Source organism: Mirounga leonina, unplaced genomic scaffold (genome assembly GCF_011800145.1).
Source record: "Mirounga leonina isolate KUSES-001 unplaced genomic scaffold, KU_Mleo_1.0 Mir_115, whole genome shotgun sequence".
NCBI lineage: Eukaryota > Metazoa > Chordata > Mammalia > Carnivora > Phocidae > Mirounga > Mirounga leonina.
In genome coordinates, this window is record NW_023270268.1 from 61,772,052 (window position 1) to 61,787,345 (window position 15,294).

General features: G+C 42.3%; 1 protein-coding gene across 1 annotated transcript; it reads left to right on the forward strand.

Annotated features, from left to right (window-relative positions):
• The first annotated feature begins 1,028 nt into the window (after nt 1-1,028).
• LRRIQ4 (leucine rich repeats and IQ motif containing 4) lies at nt 1,029-14,885 on the forward strand. The gene is made up of 6 exons (XM_034988773.1): nt 1,029-2,051; nt 5,992-6,165; nt 7,406-7,544; nt 8,466-8,662; nt 13,886-14,002; nt 14,874-14,885. Exons 1-6 carry the CDS (start codon nt 1,029-1,031, stop codon nt 14,883-14,885), a joined length of 1,662 nt encoding a protein of 553 aa, XP_034844664.1.
• Nucleotides 14,886-15,294: the final 409 nt, after the last annotated feature.

Consider the following 15,294-nt stretch of genomic DNA (forward strand, 5'->3'; position numbering starts at 1 on the left):
TTCAAGATTGTCTTTTGCAATTCTGCATTCTTTGCATTTTCATATAAATTTTAGAATCAGCTTGTTAAGTTCTACCAAAAAAGAAAAAGCCTATTGAGATTTTGATTGAGATTGTACTGAAACAGAAGATCAATTTGGGGAATATATTAACCTCTTAACACTGAGTGTTCTAATCCATGGACATGATTTACTTCTCATTTAATTTCTTTCTAGGTTGCTGCTGTAGTTCATTTCAATTCGAGGCAATTTCAGATTATCTTGCCTAGGGATTTAAGCCCCTACCCCCAGCCAGGCTTAGGGATCTAAGACCACGAGGTCTCTCTGCTCTTTCACCTAGCCTGCAACTTTTCCTAGGCCACTGAGTCAGCCCCAGTCTAGCGGGGGAGAACCGGCTCTGCATCTGAGGCCCTTCCATGCTAATCCATACATGGCTTTAAAAAGTTTGGCTGGTTTCTCTTTGTCTCAGAAGTTCCTTTGCTTGTGCATATGGAAGGCTGGATTCTCTTCCTGCTGGTCCCCAAAGTTGAAAAATGCCACCAGGCATCAAAGTGCCCACTGGTCTCTACTTACTTAGGAAAGAGTAGTCCATCTCTAGAATTTAATTCTTTCGGCCTTCTTTACATCCACAACTCTCTGGTGACTTCAAGAAAAAAAATGCAATATTTTAAAATATTATTTTTTCCTAGTGTTCTCTCAGTGTTTATGGTAAGAGCGATCTTTGGCTCTCTTCTCCATTCTACCTGGAAATAGAATCAAGATAGGGATTTTTTAAAAAATTGAAATTAGACAATCTTTTTTCTTTTCACATAAGTCAATCTGTTAGGAGGAGTCTATGCTTGAATTCATCTCCCAACACAAAACACAAAAACCTACATTTCATGCCCTGTTAGAATGTCAAGCCCTAGATTCAATCAACTAAGCTTAAATTTTATCTCTCTTAAGGATATGGAATCTCACGGCAAGTAAATAGATTTTTTTTCTTTTCCCAATATTTCAGATTCTGAATACTTGAACTTTCCATCAACACAATGTCAAATGACATCATAAAGTCAATAGGACGTGCATCTAGAATTCATCAGAAAGGTGATCCACAACAGGCCTCTGGTAGAACATTTTTCATTGATGCTTCTCATCAGAACTTGACTACCATTCCCTCAGAGATCTTAGAATTAGAAGACTTAGAAGAAGCGCATCTGGAAAACAACCAGCTTGAAGCAATCCCCCAAGGGATTGAGCATTTAAAGAACGCCCGGATCCTCTACCTGAACAAGAACAGGCTGACCGAGCTGTGCCCGGAGCTGGGCAAGCTGAGCAGCCTGGAGGGCCTGGACCTGAGCCACAACCCGCTGCTGCCCTCGTCCCTTCCGGTCCTGAGCGGCCTGCGCACGCTGCGCGAGCTGCGCCTCTACCACACGGGCCTGGCCGAGATCCCCATCGCCATCTGCAAACTCCTGCACCACCTCGAGCTGCTCGGGCTGACCGGCAACAGCCTGAAGTCTCTGCCCAGGGAATTAGTGAACCAGACCAAACTGAGGGAGATCTACCTGAAGCAAAACCAATTTGAAGTCTTTCCTGCGGAGCTCTGTGTTCTCTACAACCTGGAGATCATTGACCTGGATGAGAACAAACTAACTGTCATCCCAGAAGAGGTTGGGAGCCTGACGAGGCTGCAGAAGTTCTATGTCGCTTCTAACAGCCTGCCCGTTCTCCCCGAGTCGCTGGGCCACTGCAGCAAACTGTCGGTGCTGGATTTGTCCCACAACCGCCTCCACTCGATCCCGCACACCCTGGCCGAGCTAACGGGGATGACGGAGATCGGGCTGAGCGGCAACCACCTGGAGAAGGTGCCGCGCCTCCTCTGCAAGTGGCCCTCCTTGCACCTGCTCTACCTCCGCGACACCGGCCTGCGGGGGCTGCGGCGCTCCTTCCGACGGCTGGCCAACTTGCGCTTCCTGGACCTCAGCCAGAACCATCTGGAGCGCTGTCCGTCGGAGATCGGTGCGCTGAAGAACCTGGAAATGCTGGCGCTGGATGATAATAAGATATGGCAGGTACTGGTTCCTTTCCTGGCTGTCACGGTGCTTCCACAAGGGCTTTTCCTGCCCCTGAGCTGGTGTTGATGTCCTCATTTTGTTGTGGGTGCTATTATCCTCAGTGATACATGGGGAAAGCGAGGCACGGGGAGCTTAACTGACTTGCCGAGGCCACACCCCTGTCCGAGCCGGAGCCTGTTCCAACCCAGAGCGCCTGGGCCCCAGAGTCTGTATTCTGAATCGAGACCACCTCCTAATGGGGGTTCCTCACACGGCAGGGGTTTTTCCTGACACCTACGACCTCAGGCCTTAATGTTCCACTCTGGTGAACCGCAAAAGCAGTCCCTAAAGAAACTCTGTCCCATGTGTGCAGGGTGGCGTGTGCAAAAATGTTCATCATAGTGCTATTGACAGTCAGGAAGTGTGGGAGACAACCCAAATGTCAGTAGAGCGATGAGCAAACAGATGGTGCTATATTCATAAAATTAAAAAACCCTACAATAATTTAACTGAACTAGAGCACTGTGTGCCTGGGCAGATAGACCTCAAAATTGTGATATTTATTAAAAAGGAAAACACTAAATTGCAGAACCTGACACTATAAATTCTTACACAAAACTATATACATACACACACAACACCTATTTTGTGGATATGTATATATGTAATAAAAGTATAAAACATATGAACTAGGAAAACACTCGCTCAATTCTTAATAGTGGCTGCCTGTGGGAAGAGGAAGGAAGTGAAGGAAATGAGGAGGGGGTCACCGGGGAAGCTCAGTTTTAACTGCAGCATTTCATTTTATTGATTTGAAAATTCCTTTTTTTTGAGTAGAGTTGACACAAATTTCATTTTGTTTATTAACAAATGGTTTGGGTGGTGCATACACATGTGTTTATTTTTTTTTAAAGATTTATAGAGAGAGACACAGTGAGAGAGGGAACACAAGCAGGGGGAGTGGGAGAGGGAGAAACAGGCTCCCCGCTGAGCAAGGAGCCCGATGCGGGGCTCGATCCCAGGACCCTGGGATCATGACCTGAGCAGAAGGCAGACGCTTACCGACTGAGCCACCCAGGCACCCCTCTTTATTTTTAATATTTGAAAATTAAAAAGAACAGTTAGTTCTGTTACAAATGTAGAGGGAGAAATCAGGAGATTTGGAAATCCACGACTGTTATCTAATAATAGGTCTGCTTTTCCTGGCCATGGACTCTGATCTCCTGTGCTCACCATACTTTATACTAGTCCTAGGCCTTAAAGGTTTGTTAGGGGTGTTTTTGTTTTTGTTTAATCTCTTACTCGATTTTTCATTTAGAACTTCGTGGGGGGTGCTGTTGTTTTTCCTAGTCGCTATAGTTTTAAAACTGCTTTTCAGGAAGTAACCATTCTGCTGGTAATTTAGGATTTAGGAAGAGAATCTAGGGCTTGATCTCCACTGGAGGATTTCAGAGGTTTATCAGAGGCCCTCTGCCCAACCCCCCAGCTATTCCACCATTGAGGTAAGAAATTCCTTTTACAGTGGACAAAGTCTGTCCAGTTCTACACTGGGAGTGAAAGGCTCAAAATATAAAGTGCCCTTGGGAAGAATAACACATTGACTTAATTCCTACTGAGTCTTGAATGATACGTAATTCTTTCCTGTGAGACTTTTTCAGAGATCAGAATAGAGGAGGGAATCACACACAGATGGCGCATTAATAGAGATAAGCCTCATCCAATACCAGGTTTTACCACAAGTCAAGCCGTGCTGAAATGTGGACATGTTCAGTATCATTATGTTGAATGTGAAAATCTCTATGTACCATTGCTTGTTATTCTTCAGTTCGTATGAAGGTATTTCTGTGTTTTTTTGTCTTCTTCTCTCATTTCCTATTATGCTAATCCCTCCAGTAACTTCCCAGTGCATCTCTCTGTATAATGACACATGGTTTTTAGCCAGCTCCTTACCTCTCCTACCCCAAAGACTTACCTGATGGGTTTCTGGCTTTTGGAGCCTGGCCAGTAGCTTTTTCTTGCCTAGGTGGATGCAAAATAGCTGACTTTCAGTGTGTATCTAGATGGATTTTATTTGTATGGTACATTTCTGTTAAGGGACAACTCAACCTCAAATGACTAAAGCTCAGTTAGAGCATCCATAATGATTGTCCTCATTCGATGCTCTGTAGGTTTTCTCTACCTCCAGATTTATTCCTGCTACTTTAATGTGACCGTAATGGGATTAATTATTGGATCTTGAATATCCTGAAAAAAAATATTTAAACATTCAATGTGCTTTGAAAAAGAAAAGCTAAACCTATGAGCTAACTGAACAGCAGTAAGAGGGACATTACTAGATTATAATGAAGGGGTTAGATCGAAAAACCTTTTCCTATTATTTTGGACTGCACTGATGCAGATGCTTTGTATTAAAGGGATCTAAGTGCCTGATGAAGAATTTTGAAATAGCCAAGAAGAAAAGCTTAAACATCAGTTTCTCTGGAGATTGACTTCCTCTGATTAAAAAAAATAAATAAAACTATACACATTTTATAGCATTTTTAGGAAAATGAGCCCTCACCCTACACAATGAGGAGAAAAATATCTTATGCAAGATTGCAGGTGTGTGAGACTTACTGTTATGTTATCCCTCTAAGGGGCTTTCTTTTGACTACTCCCCTATTATTTATCTATCCCCCCATTTATGGAGAGATCAGGCTGAGTTGAACTGTAACCATTCTCATGAAGAAGAGAGAAATGGGTGGAGGAGAAGCCCGGGCTTAGGACAGGCAACTGTGGGGAATGATTTCCCTGTTAGGAATAAAGCCAGATAAAGGAAGGTGGTTCAAAGTGAGTTAAGAAGCTCTTGAGATATATAGCTGGGCTTTTTTTTTTTCTATAAGAAAATAGGTGTCTCTGTAACATAAACAATAGGGAGACTGTCACACATTTTAAGAATGAGATTTTTCCATGTGGCTCTAGAGGGCTAGAAAGAGACCAATAGGTGAACATAATAGTGACACAAATTTTGACTTGACAGAAGAAGGAAATCTGATGATTAGAGGTCTCCATCCAAGTAATGAGCTTTTCATTCCAGGAGGTGGTGTTTAAATGTATGCTGGATGGCTAGCTGTGGAATATATTCAACCATCCTATTAAAGGACTAGAATAGATAACCTTTCTAAGGCCTCCTAAGCCTGACAGTCTGGGAGTCTGGGAAATGGCTACCCAATACCTACAAAGGGCACATAAGCCTTGGTGTTCATTGGAGAGCAGAATATGATAAGATAAAAATCACAGTAGTCTTCACTGTTTTCTTCCAACTGAGATTTTAAGATTTTATTTATTTGAGAGAGAAAGAGTGAGAGAGAGAGAGAGGAGGAGGAGCAGGGGGAGAGGCAAAGGGGGAGGGAGAAGCAGACTCTGCACTAAGCAGAGAGCGTGACATGGGATCCCAAGACTCTGGGATCATGACCTGAGCTGAAGGCAGACACTTAACCAACTAAGCCACCCAGGTACCCCCAACTGAAAATTCAACTGAAGTCTCTAAATTGCTGACCTAAAGCCTTTCAGGGTGAGAGGTCATGCTCCTAAATTGATCAGTTCCAATAACTGAACTTATTAATATTATAGTTGCAATATTACACTAAAAAAGTTAGTACTTTTTCGGTTTTGTCAAGCATTTGCTACACTACAGTTCAAAAATGTGCAATAACGTAGGTTAAAAATTGCTTCGATTTAAAGCAGTGCCTAAAAGTGAAGAGCAGAGAGGCTTGGGGAAAGAGTGGGACTCCAGACTTTAGATCTACAAATATAAATACTCTATATGCAAACATGTGTGCCAACTTTTCACCAGTAGGAATTGCTAAATTGCTCTTCTTTATGTTTATCAATTGGCCTCAAAACTAAAAACCCCATTTATTATCTTACTGTTTAAAATAACCTTGATCTGAAGCTTATCTTTTTGGAATACTTCTAGTTACCCTCAGACTTCGGTTCACTTTCAAAGCTGAAGATGCTTGGATTAACGGGAAATCAGTTCCTTTCATTTCCAGAGGAAATCCTTTCTTTAGAGTCTTTAGAGAAATTATACATTGGGCAAGATCAGGGAGCCAAGTTCACCTCTTTGCCAGAACACATTAGTAAACTACAGGTAAGCTTCTCCAAATGAGTAGGCAAAGAAGTACGTGCCCACTGATTCCTTAAGTTGGCTGATAATGAGAAAACATGGTGGTGTCCCTGTAGGCTGCCTGTGGAATCATCCATACTAGATTTCCAATCCCAAACAAGCGGTAATTCTAACATTGTTTTCCTGAGCCCCTGGATCCATCCTCAAAGAACATAGCCAAGAGGCTATGCCATGCCATACTCCTTTCCACTGTGTGGTTTGGCATGTTTTATTTACAGAAATTGAGTCATTCTGCTTTCCATTCGATCTCTACCTTTTTGTAAGAGGCCCCTGAAAATTGTACTATTTTGAAGTTAAAGTGTCATACAGGTGACATGGCTAGGAGCCTGCATTTTGGATGGGGCAAAGTGACCTCCCTCCCTGCATGATGGCAGGCAAATCAGGGTATATTTAACATTGTCCCAGGTTCCTATGGAGATGGGTCCACAGCCCTGTGCTAAATCCTAGCAAAGCAACAAGATAACTTCATTCAAACTAGCCATACCCCTACGTCTCAATGTATGCATGAAGAACTGAGATTTTTTCCATGTTTGTGGTACTGCACTCCTACTAACAATAAAGTAGATAAGGCCGCGACACCCCCCCCTGCCCCCCAAGTCGTGGAACTGAGCGACAGCATGTATAGCACGGGTACTTCTTACCTGTGACTCAGAGGTCCGGTTCCTGATTCTCCAGTGCTTTGTCCTGTGTTCAGAACCCTTCTCATCATCTGGCTCCTTGACAGGCCATGTGACACTCTCTGAAGTCTTTGGGTCAGATGCAAACACTACATTTTTCCTCAGCGGATTTGAAAATAGCTAACTTGTTATCTGCACATTTTGGTTACCTCAAACCTGGACAACGTTCGGTTGATACTTGATGCGATTTCAGTTCTATATCAACTGCTGCAGATAATTAGCTATTGAAAGGGAGCAAATGATATATATAGTTAAATTATCACAATTATTTTTCCATAAAGTTCATGTGAAACAAACACTAGATTCCCATGTTTTCTTTTCCCTGCATAGATGGGAACCATGTCTAATGGTTTTACCCAAAAATAATTTTATGTTTGATGATGGTTCTTTAAAGAAGTATGTTTTTCCCTTGATCCCAGTGCATAGTATCCCCCATTGAAAGAGTATGGGAACTCACCGGTGATTCTGGTTATTTTAATTCTTTTATCAATGCAAGGATCATTATGGTCTACTGTCATGTTTTGCAGAGTCTTAAAGAGCTGTATATAGAGAACAACTATTTGGAGTACCTGCCCACCTCCTTGGGATCAATGCCTAACCTGGAAATTCTTGACTGCCGCCACAACCGGCTTAAGCAACTTCCAGATTCCATTTGCCAAGCACAAGGTGAGGGATCTTAGTAGATGCTCAGCCTAGTGAAGCGTGAGGTCAGCATTTCCCATGATGAAGCGTTTCCCATTTCCTTGATTCACTGAAGACCAATCTCAATGTTTAGAGAGCGTAGCCCTAGCCCGTCACCTCCTTGCAGACCTCACTGGTGAGACAGGGAAGGCCAGGTGCTTGATTAGGACAGCTAAGAACTTCACAAAGGCAGTTAGATTGTTTATTTGGAACTGAATAGAGGAGTAAATAGGACCTGCTAAGAAAATTAGCATTCATCCACACGGTCATTTTACCACTAATCATACTTTACTGCCTACTTACTATATGCCAGAATTTGGAGTTGGGCTCCTGCAGCAAATTTGCATGAGGTCACTAAGTCACTTGAATAAAAGGAAAACTGTTGACCCAGAGTGGTGAAATCAGCAAGGGAGGACTTTTGGAGCTGTATGATTGGCATGAAGAATCATATATGATCCATATTTAAACACCCAAACATTTTACACTAGGCTAAACCATTCTTTATTCGTACCTCTGTCAATCTGTCCATCCATTTAACAGCCTTTTGCTGACCTTTCAGTGGGACCAAATAAAAAAGTGATTTTTGCCATAGAGTCGAGGGTGGGCATGCAGTACTCCTTAGTAATGCTCCTGACCATCCGTTTTTATCCTGTCCTTGGTCATTGAAGGACTGAAACATTGTCAGATTTTTTCCGTGTGTACTACTTTTCTGTCTCTAATACTTATATACACTGGCTCCCACACCTCTGAATTGTTATAAGGAAGATAACTTGGTTTACCTCCTTAAACCTGTGTCTTTTATTACATGACACAGCAGGAGACACACATTTCAAAGTCACTGGACTGAAGAATGCTAACTTTGCTTCTTCTTAAAATAAATCTATCATTAAAAACAAATTGTTTCAGCTTTGAAAGAATTACTGCTTGAAGACAACTTGATCACCTGTCTTCCAGAGAATTTAGATAGTCTGGTGAATCTAAAAGTTTTGACACTGATGGACAACCCCCTGGATGACCCCCCAAAAGAAGTGTGTACTGAAAGCATCCAGGCTATATGGGCGGACTTTAAGAAAAAAAGAAACATGAAGATAATGGCAACAAAGGTAAAATCAGCAAAAATTCTGGCTAGCACATTCACAGTTGCTTTGGAGAAGGGCCAGGGGTAAACATATTACAGACTATTCTGGGGCAGCTCTTTACACATCTATACCTTGTCCTTGTTGAGAGTAGACCCTCTTATTTCCTTTTTAACCTCAGAATTAAGCAAGAGGGTCTTTGAACATCATCTTAGCGTTTTTGCATTTTCGTTCTTCAGCTCTTTGTCAGTTAAGAAGACAACATACAGGCGAAAGAAACCCAAACTTCCAATCCCAAAGCAGTCTAAAATTCTTGGACTGTTCACTGGACTGAAAAGCTTATGTTCACAAAGTCACTAAGATAAGGCTGAAAAATTAGGAATGAAAGTATTTATGGAGCAAGGCTGTAGAGACCAGAGTTCTGCTCTGCCACTAATAGGATCAAAGGGCAAAGAGCCTTAAAAGGAAGGGGCAGCAAAGAACCTTGTCATCTCCTCCTTGCCCACCTAGTCCATGGAGATAATAGGATACCCCAGACAGGCCAGTCCAGGCCAGGCCTGTGTCCATTTCAGTCAGGATTCAATATTCTTTTTTTTTTTTAATTTTATTTATTTATTTGAGAGCGAGAGAGAGAATGAGAGAGAGAACACGAGAGGGGTAGGGTCAGAGGGAGAAGCAGACTCCCTGCTGAGCAGGGAGCCCGATGTGGGACTCAATCCCGGGACTCCAGGATCATGACCTGAGCCGAGGGCAGTTGCTTAACCAACTGAGCCACCCAGGCACCCCTCAGGATTCAATATTCTTTATGCAGGTGGTCCAAGCCCCTCATGACCACCCTAGTCCTCCAACTAGTATCCCTGCTTCCACACCTGCTCCCCTTACAGTATACCTTCCACTCAGCAGTCAGACCAGTGCTGTTAAAATACAGGGGGGATCTTATCACTACTCTACTGAAATCCATGATTCTCTTTTTCACCTGAAGCAAGAGTGAGTCTTTGCTTTGCAAGACCCTCTTCTGTCAATGGCCCTCAACCATATCAAACCTAATATCCTCTCTTTTATGATAAATAGTATGTGATACCTTCTTTACTCTTCTGAAATTAAACTCACATAATATAACCTACCAAAACCCATCATTTCAACAAATGAAAATAATGCCTCAGCTGCAACATAAAGGAGAAAGGAAAGTAATTTATATTAAAATATTTATTTTAATATGTATATACTCAAGAGTGGCTACATTGGAAGAATGAAAATAATATTTTTTGGATACTTCCTAAAAGTATTTTGAAAAACCATGTACCCTCTTGCACATTTTGAAATTGGTATTTCAATTCTTTTGCCACTAAGTTTAAATTATTGCAAAGGATTTACTTTTCAGTGACTTTTAAATATTGACATCTTAAAATAGAGCTCTTAGATCAGTATTTTAAACACACTCAGTGGAATCTAAATACCATTATGATTTGATATGTCAGTCATATCAATTTATAAAATACTTGAGCAAGCTCTTATTTTATAGGCAGAATTTCTTTTTTTTAAGATTTTATTTATTTGACAGAGAGAGATAGTGAGAGCAGGAACACAAGCAGGGGGAGTGGGAGAGGGAGAAACAGGCCTCCCGCCGAGCAGGGAGCCCGGTGTGGGGCTCGATCCCAGGACCCTGGGATCACGACCTGAGCCGAAGGCAGAAGCTTAACGACTGAGCCACTGAGGCGCCCAGAAATTTTTTTTTTAGGATTTATTTATTTGAGATTGAGAGAGAGAGAGAGAGAGAGTGTGTCTGTGTGTGTGTGTGTGTGTGTGTGTGTGTGTGTAGCTGAGTGGGGGAGGGGCAGAGGAAGAGGGAGAAAGAATCGCTTAAGCAGACTCCATGCTGAATGCGGAGCCCATGGGTGGGCTCAGTCTCACAACCCATGAGATGGTGACCTGAGCTGATATCACGAGCCGGACTTGAGCCAACCATAGGCAGAAATTTTTTTTTTTTTAAGATTTTATTTTATTTTTACTTGAGAGAAAGAATGAGAGAGAGAGCACATGAGAGGGGGGAGGATCAGAGGGAGAAGCAGACTCCCTGCCGAGGAGGGAGCCCGATGCGGGACTCGATCCAGGGACTCCAGGATCATGACCTGAGCCGAAGACAGTCGCCTAACCAACTGAGCCACCCAGGCGCCCAGCAGAAATTTTATATCCTTTCTTTTTCTTCTTGAACATGTATTTCTATTTCACTTTCCCCTATGAATTGAGCTTAATGTGTATAATTTTAAGTAATTTATAGATCACCTTTCATATTTTCAGGCAACACAAATATTTATACAAGTTAAGTTTTAAAATTAAAATTTTTTTCTGTGACCATAGGGTTTTTAATGTCCTGGATTAAGTCATATTACAATTATTAGTGGTATAAAATTGACCAAACCACTATAAAATCCATTACAAATTTTGGTATTTAATTATTTGACCTAGAGGACTTGGGGAAAATACATACACAAATGAGAGACTTTCCCCCATAGTTTATATATCCCTGCATAAATGTTACTTATTGCTAGGGTTGACATTGGTTCTATTTCTACTTTTCATTTTACAGATGAAGCACTGAGAAACCTTGTTGACACAGATAAGTTGACAAGAATGGAAGAAGCCTTTGTGTGTGTGTGCTTATATTATTTTGTTTTAAATGGTAATGCTTCACACTTCTCTGAACTTCTTCCAGATTTATATCCCCAAAAACCAGATAGCGGGCTCATGGCTGGCAAATCAACTGGTCTTCTTTCAATTTTCTTGAAGGCAAAGAGCTGGGAACCACTTGCCTTACAAAAGAATTGGTTGCCTAGTCCGTAGGGCCAACATCAATACTGCTAGTCTTTTATTATTGATATATAATCGACATACAATTTTATGTTAGTTTCAGGTGCACAACATATTGACAATTCTATGCACTACACAGTGCTCACCCCAAGTGTAGTCCCCATCTGTCACCATACGACATTATTACAATATTATTGACTATGTTCCCTTATGCTGTACTTTTCATCTCCATGACTTACTTACTTTATAACTGGAAGTTTGTACCTCTTCATTCCTTCACCTATTCTACTCATCCCACCACCCAACTACCCACCCCCCCGCCCCGCAACCAACAGTTCTCTGTATTTAAGAGTCTGTTTTATGTTGTTGTTGTTTGTTCGTCTTATTTTTTCGATACTACTATTTTGTATTGTATTTGCGGTGTCCCAGAGGGTTTTGGAGTCTAGGGCAACACACTGGAGTCAGATTCAGGTGGCTGAGAGGTGTGCCAGAGGGTCAGTGGTGAAGCAGAGGCGGGAACGGAGAACCAGCAGTTGTGTTCCTCGGCAGATTCATTGTAGCAAGGGGTGCATGTGGAAGCTGAAGCTCTGGAAATGGATTGCCTCCAAACTATGTAAGCACGCACACCCTGGGAAAGTCTGCACTAGGGCGCACGTCCCACAGTTGAAGACTGCTAAACCTCAAGACAACAAAAAGCCCCGAAAGTCTAGAATGCCTCTAGGGGGCGGTACTGTTCCCCTGGAAAAGCACCACCCGAACTCCTGTGTGGCTGCTCTCACTCCCCATCTCCTCCATCCCATTTTCACGTCACAAACGGGTCCTTGGTGTTTTCCCAAAGTCCAAGCCTGCTCCTCCCTCTGCCCAAAGATGCTTCCCCCGGATATGGACAAGACTCCAGCCCTCACCTAGTTCAGTCCCCGCTCAAATATCCTCATACCTGCCCTTGATCCACGTTATATAAAACAGCATCCCCCACCCACCTCATTCATTCATTTGTTCATTCATTCAGCAAATCCTTACTGAGCTTCTGCTATGTGCCAGGCACTGCTGTAGGCACTAGAAGTACATCAGTGAACAAAACAAATTTTTCTATCCTCATATTGCTTAAAGTCTAGTATGATGGAAATAAAAACATGAAATATAAAACATAAAATTATATAGTCTGTTAGAAAGTGATAAGTGGCATTGGAAAAAAGTTCAAGCTAAGGGGAACTGAGATGCCCAGGAGTCGTGTGTGTGTGTGTGTGTGTGTGTGTGTTGGGGGGGTTGGGGGGTTCGACTTAAATGAGATGGTCAGGTTGGCCTCATTGGAAAAATGACTGGCTTAGTCAGCTCTGGCTTCCATAACACTATACCATAGACTGGGTGGCTCAAACAACAGAAATTTTCTCACAGTGCTAGAGACAAGAGGTCCAGGATTAGGGTGCCAGCATGGTCGGTCTCTGGTGAGAGCTCTCTTTCTGCCTCGCATGTGGCTGTCTTCTTGCTGTGCCCTCACAAGATAGAGAGGAGAGTAAGTTGTCTGGGGTCTCTTATAAGAGCACTAATCCCATCATGAAGACCCTACCCTCGTGAGCACATCCAAGCCTAATTACCTCCCCAGGGCCCATCTCCAAAGACAATCACACTGGGGGTTAGGGCTTTTAATATGAGTTGGGGATGAGGGGAGACAGTTCAGTCCACAGCCGTGCCAACTAAGCAAATACTTGAAGAACTGGAAGGTAAACCATCTGAATATTGGGAAGAGCATTCCAGGCAGACGCAGCGGCAAAAGCAAAGGCCTGGAGCTGGGGTTGTGCTTGGTGTGTCCGACTGTGAGCAGGCCCGCACAGCTGGAGCAGAGTGAGCGAAGGAGCAAAGAGGTCCGTGCGGTCAAGAGGAAGTGAGCAGATCAGATAGGGCCTTGTAAGCCCATTGTAAGGACTTGAGCTTTTATTTGGAGAGAAGTGGGGAGGTTCAGAGCCTAGCACTAGGGCAGGGATGTTTCTGAGTAGGTGGGAGGGAATAGGATCTCGGAAGGAGTGGGGGCTGGCTGTAGGTAGAAGCCCAGCAGTCCAGTGATGAGAGGGAGGGCAGATGCAGGCCCTCCTGATTCCCCTTAGTGTGCACTGTTGTCTCTGTGGCATTTACTACCATCTATCAAATCGTACATCCCTGTGTTTGTCTCTTCTCGCTGCAATGTGAGGTCTGGGACGTTGGCATTTAACTGCTGTTCCCTAAATGTCTACAGCAGTGCCTGGGACGTAAAAGCACTGATTTATTTTTATTTTTATTTTTTACATTTGCCAGGATGACTGGCCAATTGAGAGAGAAAATAAGGTGTAGAGTTCTAATGATATTCCATTCTTCACATCTTTAAAACTACATACCAGAATGAAGAGATAACCTTCCCCAGTCCTAAGTGATACCAGCTAATGCTGTTTGGGTTTATCTTGTTTTCAGATTCAGGCATGGTGGCGTGGAATAATGGTCCAGAAAGGATTGGGGAGATTTGAAGAACTGCAAAAATTGCTAAAGAAGGGAAAGAATTCTCCAAAAGATAAGAAAGGAAAAAAGGATGTAAAAGAAAAAACTGCAAAGAAAAATAGGAAATAATTCTATAATGAATTGAGGTAATGAACCCTGTCGGATTAAGAAAGCAAAATATGTAGGAATTAGATGCCTATGACACTAAAATTATTCATAGAATCATGATTATGTATAAAAATAAAGGTTCTCACTTTATTGAAATATTTATAGATAAAATGATTTGATGCCTGGGAACTGCAGCAGAAAAGTATCAGGGAGAAGTAAGTGTGGGAGATCCCAATGAAACAGGATTGGCCATAAGTTGATAATTGTAGATGCATGTGATAGGTAAATGGAGGTTCATTGTACTATCCTGTCTACTTTAAAACTTTTTTTAAAGTTTCTTTATTTAAGTAATCTCTACCCCCAATGTGGGGCTCCAACTCATGACCCCGAGATCAAGAGTTGTATGCGTTTTGGACTGAGCCAGCCAGGCACCCCTAAAACTTTTAATTTTGAAATACTCATAGGAAGTTCCAAAGAAATGGACAGGGAGGTCCGTGCACCCTTCACCCTCCCTCAGTGTGGACATCTTGCATAACTCTAATACAATACCAAAACCAGAGAATTTATATATATATATAAATTATATTTATAAATATATATCTGGTTTTATACCAAAACCAGAGATTATATTATATCTGCCCATCAACCGAGCTTATTCGGATTCTATGGGTTGTAGGTGCACTTACGTGTGTGCGTGTGTATGTGTGTGTAGTTCAATGAGGTTTTGTCACATGTAAGCTTTATGTAGCCATCACCACAAATCTCCCTGGTGCTATTCCTTTTAGTCACACCTACTGTCCACCCCATCTCCCGATCCCTAAACTTTTCTCCAGCTCTATAATTTTGTTGTTTCAAGGATGTCATGTAAATGGAATCACATAATGTGTAACCTTTGGGGATTGGCTTTTTTATTCCACATAACTCAAAGTCCATCCACATTGTTGCATGGATCAATTTGTTGCTGAGTAATATCACCTAGTACCATAATTTGTTTAACCATCCACCCATTGAAGAATATTGGACTGTTCCCAGTTTTTGGCTAGTTGTTCATAGGCTTTGCATATATTCATGGAAACACATGAGCAGAGGTCCTCATGGAATTCATGGGAATGCCCAGAGAATGAAGAATACCACGATTGCCTAAAACATCCCCATCTACACCACCCAAAATCTCCCCATCCTGATGACTTTCTTTTGGAGTAATATTGATTTCAAATTCTACATGTCTTTCAAGCAGTAATTGCAATATAAATTACCAGTGTAACGATAAGAAACCA